Source organism: Erythranthe guttata, chromosome 10 (genome assembly GCF_056151865.1).
Source record: "Erythranthe guttata isolate IM_541 chromosome 10, IM_541, whole genome shotgun sequence".
NCBI lineage: Eukaryota > Viridiplantae > Streptophyta > Magnoliopsida > Lamiales > Phrymaceae > Erythranthe > Erythranthe guttata.
In genome coordinates, this window is record NC_142542.1 from 10,392,651 (window position 1) to 10,402,717 (window position 10,067).

A 10,067-nucleotide genomic window follows, 5' to 3' on the forward strand; every position below is an offset into this window, starting at 1 on the left:
GGTAAAGCACATGGCCGTTAATTTGCTGGCTTTAGAAGCTTCGATCGGGACACTTTGAGTATTATGTGTGCAATATGATTTTACGTGCCCCAAGGGTCACTGTTTCAAGGCTAAGTCCACTTTGATTCTAGTACGAGAAACATATTGTACTAAGTGAAGGTTTCAAGGCATTGCTCACTTTCATTATGCATAATATTCCGCAAGAGCTCAAATATTATTCTTCTTCTTATTTTTATTAAAATAAGTGTGGGATTGTTGGAGTATTTTAATAAAAATATATATTTTATTATAAAATATTAAATATTTTATTTGACCAATTTATGAGGTCATTTAGAGCAAACTTTTGAAACTTCCAAAGACATTATTTTGTCTCATAAAACCTCAATATTTTCCTATAATTCTATATTAAATAGAGGTTTTATGGTGGTCATATTTTATACTATAAATAGGGGACTTTGTGGTTTTACAAGGTATGAGAGTGAAGAGAAAAAGAAACACTTTTCTTCTATACTATATACATATATTTAGAGCTCTTGTTGTGTGTCGGGTGTAAGCTTCTACTTCACTCGAACGTGCAATTTCGGTGAAGTTACAGCGGAGAGATAGGCTGGGCTGTTGTATCCCATAGGCGACAAGATCGGAACATTTTTGCACCTCATTAGAGAAGGGGTCGTGAAATTCGTCTTAAGAAAGCGACCTAGTCCGCGCCTCACCTTGCCTATCTCCATATTATCGTGGTTTTTATTGCAGCAACTTGTTATATATAAAATTGGAGAACAAATGAAGTACAAGCCTCAGTCCACAAGATTCAGTGATCAATCGTCAAATTGCAGCCGTGGTTCCAACAGAGTAAAAGAAGGTGATGGTGATGAGAAGAAGCATGTACGCATATACATACACAAAGGGCTGTTTGTAGCAAAATGGTAACAGAAAATCATGGGCGAAGCAACCACCCTTTGAGAAACACCTCCGTCTCTCCGCCGCCTCATTCCAGAGCGTTTTCAGAATTTGATATTGCTTTGTTCGCCATTGAATTTAACAGACAGACTGTAGGTACTTTTATCGTTTATCGAGGGGCAGAAATGTCAAAACAAACACGTACAGCAGTACACCACAATGACAAAGGGTGATTTTCTTCACCTTGCCCCCTCAACTATAACATATTACATTTTTTGCACCCTCAGATTATGATAATGTGCAATTATTATTTTATTTTTCATCAAATTATGATTAAGACCTCAATTATAGATTTAATTTTTATTATTTTTTTTTAAAGGAAGGGCGAAATTAGATATCCCAGTTTCAAATTTCACACCATCAAGGAATAATTTTATCATGAAAATCAAATCTTATTTTCAAAATTTATACCATCAAGGTCATATGGTAATGGTTCTAAAAAATAATAGATCAATAATTTTTGCATACTAATTCAAAAAGTTCTAAAAACATTTCTTCATATAACAGGGCAAATGGCAGCCACCCACGAGGTAAGAGCAAATTACGAAAAAAAACTATAATGTTTGGGTAATTACAACTATCCATTAACTATAGATTATCTTACGAAAACCACCACTTCAATTGGTATTTTTTTCGCAAAAAGCAGGCATGAGATAAGAAATCCGGTGTTTGATTAAGATTTCGAATAGCGGTTCCGAATTCAAGTTGATTTTATTTTGCCTCTTCCTCAGAGAAAGACAATCAAACAATTTTCAGTCATGGTCCTTGCGGATCGGATCATCCATATAACCATATTGTTACATTTCCACATCAAAGTGAATTATAATATTACTTTTTTCTTTCAATTTATGCCTATTGGTGTTCTAAAAGTGCCTTTCCGAAGTACTGGATAGGAAGATGCATCTTGGGTTGACGTATAGTGCGACTTGTCAGATATAGTGGGTCATATGGGATTTCTCCGTTCTCTCCCCCGATCGAGATATCCTCTATTTCGCCCAAGAAAGAAAAGTTGAATCATCAAAAAATTTGAGCGTGAAGTGCAATTAGATGCATTGTTTGGGGGAATTCATAGTTCAATAGGTAAATTTGACGCTGATTTTTTTTTTTAATTATTCAGTTATATTACTAGTGGTAAATTTGGAATTTCCAAAATATATTCCTTTGAATTTCAGCATTCCATTAATCAAGTAAAAATATTGCAGCATTACAAACTTGGGGTAATTGTGTTTTGCACCCCATAATTAACAGTGTTTGGTGTTGTGCACCCCTAACATCTTAAAATTGACAAGGTCTCCACCCTTACAATATATATCTCAGGGCAAAATGTACCCTACCTCAACTTCTTATGATATTTAAAAAAAATCAATATATCCCGATATTTTACTCGAATTTTATAGTTATTTGAGTTAACTTTATAATTCAACCTGAATTATCAAGATTGGATGTTTGGTGAGAACGATATGTATGAATTAATAAACATTGCCCACACTTTAATAACTTAAATCACTGAGAATTCAAAATGTAACTGAACATCCATAAATTTGCCAACCAACATTCAACTCAGGTAATTCAAGTTGGATTAAAAAGTTAATTCAAAGGACTACAGTTTCCGTGGTCTGAATTTTGCCAAAATTAAACAAAAAAAGAGTAAAATCAAGTTCGAAGTCAAAACAATATTAGTAAATTGAAATGACAATTTCAGTACTCTTTAAGAAGGTAACACATATTTATGTTAGATGCCGAATAAATAAATACATTATATCAATAAAACTGTAAATTTCCTATACAAAACCTCTTCTATAAAGTTTTGTGTGTGTAAATATATAAAAATATTGGATAATTACTAACATAATTTAGGTTTGTACGGAAAATAGTGAAAATATTATAAAGCACTAGATCTACAAATTTACACTGAATTTTATTTTCACAATAAATGATCAATGGTTAGAAGTCGTAGATGATCAAAAAATAGAATTACTAAAAAAATATCAATGAATATCATCCAATTTTTTTACAATAACGAGGAAACATTAAAACAATTCAAATGAATAAGAGGAAAAAAAGAACCTAGTTGAATCATAAATAAATATAGACAAAATAATATAAAACTAAATATTTTAATATTTAGTAAATTAGAATTGAAAGAAACTATTAATGGCCACAATAAATTTACATAATTTAAATTTATACAATTATTTTGATAAAACATAACAAGTGAAATAAAAAAAATCAACAAATACTGATACACAAGAAAACTAATAACATACGTGTTAACACGTGCACCTCCAGACTTAAATGAACTATCCGTATATTTGTTACACCAAGTCAAAAGTCCTTGAAGGACAAGTTCAAATCTTATACGATGAACATTCCAATTTCACTCGTGTTCCACTTTTGTTTGGATTCATAACAATAACAAGTGCTATATGGTAACGTTCTTTCAAACAATATATTTTCTTATATGCGATGAATTCAGAAGGACAGAATTCAAACAAATTTTGGGTGTGGTATAATTTGACAAATAAATTAAATGAAAAAAAAACAACTGTGTTGTGTAGCTCGCCAAAAAGACTTAATACGATAGAAAGAGGGGAAAAGAAAGGAAGTTTAGACGATTTAACGGCCTGCAAGTGACGAAAATGTAAACGAATAACAAGACGAGGATGGATTTTCACGATCCATTGGAACAAATCTCGGCTTAGAAGCACCATGACCTCTTCTATGATTGTTAGCACTTTCATCATCATCGTCGTCGTCAATTGATAAGAGATCGATGACGAGCATTTGTGTGCTCGGTGGTTCTTCAACGGCCGTACGACCTTCCAACATATCAACAACCTCAGTCATTGTTGGCCTCATCTTAGCCTTCTCTTGAATGCACCACAACGCCACTAATACCATTCTCTCCAACTCTCTCTCATCGACCACACTTCGCTCTCCTCCTTCTAGAAGCCTCTCATCCACAATCTCCATTAGTTTCCCTTCTTTTAATTTCTCGACAACAATTTTCGGGAAAAATTGAAATTTCTTCTTCGAATGTTCGTGATTCCCCACTTTTTCAATCACGCTTATATTTCTCCGCCCGCCCACAATCTCCAATAGAACCATTCCGTAGCTATAAACGTCGCACTTTTCCGAAACACCGTTTTCTAGTAGCCACTCGGGGGCCAAGTAACCTTTGGTCCCGCGTATAGTGGTCACGACTCGGCTCTCGTCCCTTCCTTTGAGCTTGGACAGACCGAAATCCGCAACGAGCGCTCTGTAACTCTCGTCGATCAATATATTCTCGGGCTTGACATCGAGGTGCAATATGCACGAGCGGCAATCATGGTGCAAGTAAGACAGCGCTTTGGCCACGTCAAGAGCGACACTGCATCTCAAATCCCAAGACAAACAGCCCCTCCTCTGACGGTAACTGGCCCCCATCTTCGGGAAGATCCAGTTATCCAACGACCCGTTTTGGACGTAATCGTAGACTAGGAAACGGGGCCCGTTCGACGAAATGCAGTATCCCAGGAGGCGAACTAGGTTCACGTGCTGCACACTCGCGATTGCTGCCACTTCGGATTTGAATTCCTTGTCGCCCCTCTCTTCACCGTCGATCCGCTTCACCGCCACCGCGGTGCCGTCGGAGAGTATTCCCTTGAAGACCGAACCAGATCCGCCGCGGCCGACCAGAGATCTGAACCCGTCGGTGGCTTCCTCCAGCTCCCTGTGGCGGAACTTCGTCGGAACTCCGGCGACCTTGCGGAGGAAACTGTACTCGATCCGGAGCTCGCGGCCCTGTGAATCGAGCTGCCTCTCGAGAAACCTGCGGCGGGTGGTGAACCGGGTCCGGACGACGACGAAGGTGAGAACGGCGAAGATAGCGGCGACGGAGGCGCCGCATATTAGGAAGAAGGGGTTAGATAGTTTTAGAGTGAGGCGGGCGATTATGATTAAGATGATTAGAAGAAGGATTACGGAAAGGGATATGAGATTAGCACGCTTGTCCTCCATACCATATCAATGTTCAGTGATTAATGTAATAATGGAGGGAGGGAGAGGATTTCCATAGCTGCCGTTGACTTGTTTCTGCAACTCATCTAATAAAACCTGTTCCTTTTTTTCTTCTTCTTCCATATTGGTATGCTGTCGACTTGGCTCATCATGACTGGGTTTAATTAATTTTCTCTATTATTATAATATTTATTGTAAGTTTCTGACCTTTTCCTCCAATTACCGTTTCTTCACAGTGACGTCGTTTGCTTTTTTTTTTTTTTTTTCTGTTAATTCTATTACCCGGAAGGAAGCTCACCTGCTCCTTCGTTTCCCACACTATCGGCGAACTCCTAAAAGTCAATAGTTTTACCACCTCCCTTTTTTGTTCTTTTTAGCTTTTATTTCGTCGTTACGGTGTGCACAAAAGTTGAATTTTGTTCCGGTCTTTCTATACTATTATATATGAGGGGTAATATGCTATGAGTCCCTCAAATCAAACCTAATTTGAACTAAATGACAAGTCTAAATTCAATCTTTTAATTAAATCCTCAACTTGAAATAATATATGACTCACATCCCTAACTTTTTTTTAATCCCTATCTTGCCCTTATTCCTTAAATATTATAACTTACATATACCACGTTTCTCATCTCAGATTTATTTCTCTTCTTCCATCTTCTCTCTCGCTTTTTCCTCTCGTCTTCTTTATATCGATCTCTCTCCTCTCTCTTTTTCTCTTACATCTCTATCTTGCTTCTCCATCAAGCACAAAGGTCGGCGACCGAGAGAGCAGGAGTGGAGCGACGGAGGAAGTGGTTGAGGCGGCAGCGGCGGGGTATTGTATGGCGGAGAAACAGGTTTTTCTTTTCTTTTTTTTTTATAAGATTTGCTAATTTTTTTCGTTTTTTTGTACAGATCTGTGATTAAAAGTATATGTTGACTAATTGTATATGTTTTTATTGTTTTTTTAAGAATTTTGGCTTGGTTTTGGATCTGATTTGCTATTTTTATTCGATTTGTTGTAGGTTATTGAACGTTTTTAGGGCAACGATTGCGTGGCGGCACACGTTAGGGTTCAAAATTCCAGATCTAGGTTTTTCAACAGATGGTAGGTGATTATGGGTGCCGACGGCTGCAGTTGTCGCGCTGCTAGGGTTTGACGGCGGCTGCGTCGATTGCTAGGGTTGGCGACGGCTAGGAGTTGTTGGCGGCTAGGGTTTGGAATAGTACACTGTAGTATACTATAGTACTGCGTAGTATACCACAGTACACCGTAGTATACTACAAGTTGATGCACTGTATATGAATATCCATATATGAATAGCAGATGATGTACTGTATATGAATAGCCAGACAATGTGCGAAGAAGTAAAACTCCAGTTTTATATGCCTACAAGCATGATAATGACTACGGTAAATATAGATAACTGCAGATATTAATAGAAGATTTGAATAAAAAAATAACATATATATATATTTTTTAATTTTCAATACATGTTACGTAAAAAAAGGATTTTTTATTTATAATAATGTATAAAATACTAAAAAGACGAAAGGGAAAAAAAAGGACAAATCGGTATTCTGTAAAAATAAAATTTAGAAAAATTAAAAAATTAAATGCAGACTAAGAAAATGATAAATGCAATTTGAATTTATTTAAGGTAAATTTCGAATTTGGTAGGAGAAGGGCATTTTTGGAATAAATTTAATAAAGGATGTGAAGCAAATGTTTAGTTAGACTTGTCATTTAGTTCTAATAAGTTTTGTCACTAGGGACCTATATCTTAAGGCCCCTATATATGATGTACTTATTAGTTATTACTTATTAGCATTAGTGGAGCTAGTATTTTAAGTTTTTTTTTAAATAATTAATGATAGTGAACACCAAAAAAAAAATAATAATTTAATATAAATTAATAGAGATTTGAGAAATGTTAAGGGCAATGACTTCCGCCTTCTGCTGCTTCTATGTTGTATTTCTTTAATGGGTCTTTCTAGGGTGAGACCACCTGTGTTTTAAACTTATATGAGATATGTATTAATCACCATTAATTTTCTAAGATTAAATCTGGACTATAGAAAAATAACATGGATTATGTTCTAAAAAATGAAGTACTTTACCAAATTATCCTTCAATTATTTTTTTTTATTAAATTAATATAAAATTGATTAACATTGAATTGTCTAATTTACCCCCAACTATATTTTAATTAAATAATTAATTTAAATTCATTGTAACCGAGTTTTATTTGATAAATAATCGAAAAAAATGCATTCATTAGGGATAGAACTTGGGACATCTTAATACATTCATCACTCCTAACCGTGCAAGCACATTAACTTATTATGATATATTTAACCATAATTGTATAAATACTGTTAATTAAAATATTAATTGCAACATTCATTATTGTTAAATGATATTAAATAAGTTATTAACAAATTTAATGTAATAAAGTTTGAAAAATATAAAGAATTGCAGTTCAATACGCCAAACATCTATCATTAATTATAGGGATTTGATAAATATCGTTTCAGTTTTCATAATGTCATTTCAACTTCCAACGTGATTTTGACCATTTTTTAATTTGAATTTGGCAAAATTCGGAATATGTAGTTTGTAGTTCTTTGAGTTAGCTTTCTAATTTAACTTGAATCGCCAAGGTTGGATGTCGGTTGAGAAAATTATGCATGAACCAATGAACATTGCTCACAACTTTGATGTTTTAAATTATGTAAAATTTAAAATGTAACTCATTCATGTGTAACTTTATCACCCGACATCCAATCTAGCTGATTCAAGTTGGATTAGAAAGCTAATTCTAAGTACTAAAGTTTCTGTCTTTAGAATTTGGCCAAATTCTAAGTAGAGAAGGGTCAAAATCACGTTCTAGATCAAAACGATATTAGTAAAATTGAAACGACGTTGAACATTTCAGTTAATTATATAATATTAGAATTATTAATAAACTCCACCATCTAAAAATGTAAAGAATGCTCAATTAAATATAAAAAATGCATAACTTAATTCAAACCCACTTATGTTATTAAATCGATAGTGTGACAAATCCAAATAAAAAATAAAATAATATGTTTATTTAGAAGAAGAAAAATTATAACTCATTCCAATTAGTAGTTTTCTTACTTTAAAATAAAATTATATACTACGAATACTATATTGTGAATTTTCTTTTGATATTTAATTTAATCAAATAGTAAGATTTGAATCGATTAAGTACAAATCCTTTCAACTAGTTAACATCATTCAAATATTTGAATCGGTTTCTTAACTATTGACATAATGTGTTACATAATTGATTTAACTATTTATAAGTAATGTCTGATATCTTTTTAATTCAATTTTGTTATAAAAAATAATAAATTTAAGGGTAAATTACACCCACACCCCTGAGGTATGCTTAAATAACTTTAAGGTCCTTGTGGTATCGATAATTACACTCACCCCCTTGAAACGTAGTTATAAACTCTAATGAGATAATGCATTGGATAAGTTATTACGATAGAGTTCTAACAGACTATTGGTTTTAGGAAATGGTGGAGACAACAAAGAGTTATGGGTGATTTAAGAAATATTGGGGATCCATGCCATCCCATAACTCCCCATAACTCTATGTTATCTCAACCACTAGCTAAAAGTAATAGTCCATTAGAATCCTATCGGAATAATGTATACAATGCATTATCCCATTAGAGTTTATAACTACGTTTCAGGGGGTCAGTGTAATTATCGATACCATAGGGACCTTAAAATTATTTAAGCATACCTCAGGGGTGTGGGTGTAATTTACCCTAAATTTAATTCCTAACACGTGTATGAACCTAATCGTAAATCGTAATATTTTATCAAAGCGTAATATTTGAACAAATTAAGCTGAAGTCCTTCAATTCGTAAACATTATTCAAATATTTGAATCGATTCATTAGCGCGCTCAACTATTGACAAGAACGTCTTAATCAAATTAACTATTATATATTAAAGTGTAATACATTTTCGATTCAATTTTATCATAAAAAATTAATTCCTAAATTACGTAAGAATCAAATCATAAGATTAATTCAAGCGTATGATTTGAATCAATTAAGCGCAAATCCTTATAATTTGTAAATATTATTCAAAAATTTGAATCGATTAAGTTCAACCACTGACAAGAACGTATTAATCGAGTTAACTATTCATAGTTAAAGTCTACTATCCATTTAATTCAATTTTAACAGAAAATAATAATTTAATTCGTAAAATCGTAAGAATCAGATCGTAAATCGTAAGATTTAATCTAACCATGAACCGATTAAATCTTACGATTTTTACAAATTAAATTTTATTATTTTTTATGATAAAATTCAATAAAAAAAAGATAATAAACTTTAACTATACACAGTTTGATTAATACGCTATTGTAAATTATTGAGTTTAACCGATTCAAATATTTGAATATTGTTTACGAATTGAAATGAGTTGTTGAGCTTAATCAATCAAATCTTTGAATATTGTTTTTGAATTGAAAACACATGAGTTTAATTGATTCAAATATTACGATTTAATTAAATCTTACAATTTACGATTCAATTCAAACTTCAAATTATTTCGAAATTCATTTTTAAATTACACGAGTTGATCAACATTTCCTTAGATTTTTAAATTATATTATATAAAGATTTGTTAGTATGGGATATTTTTAATATATAATAATAACTATATGAGAATTAATAATTTATTTAACATTATTTATATAAGTTTTATAACCATTATAAATTGTAGCTTTGTTGAATTAAAATTTATAAAGTCAATTATATCATTATTCGTAAAAATCATTAAACCACCCATCCAAAATTGCATCAACCTGAATTCGAACTTGTGACCATCTGAAAACATACAAGAATACTTACCGTTAAGACACAACACATAATTGACAATAAACTAACAATACAGATATCTTCACGACGCCCTGATCTCTCGCATTATTCCATGGCGGTCAGAGATTCAGTCGCTCTTATTTCCTTATTTGCTGCAGCTATATATATATATATATATATATATATATATATATATATATATATATATATATATATATATATATTTCTGTTCCAAGACGAAATACACCACGAAA

At 32.8% G+C, this 10,067-nt stretch overlaps 1 protein-coding gene across 1 annotated transcript; it reads right to left on the reverse strand.

Moving 5' to 3' along the window:
• Nucleotides 1-3,271: 3,271 nt before the first annotated feature.
• LOC105966477 (Protein kinase superfamily protein) lies at nucleotides 3,272-5,289 on the reverse strand. The gene has a single exon (XM_012991032.2). The coding sequence runs from the start codon at nucleotides 4,954-4,956 to the stop codon at nucleotides 3,574-3,576; it is 1,383 nt and encodes a 460-aa protein (XP_012846486.2). The 5' UTR covers nucleotides 4,957-5,289; the 3' UTR covers nucleotides 3,272-3,573.
• Nucleotides 5,290-10,067: the final 4,778 nt, after the last annotated feature.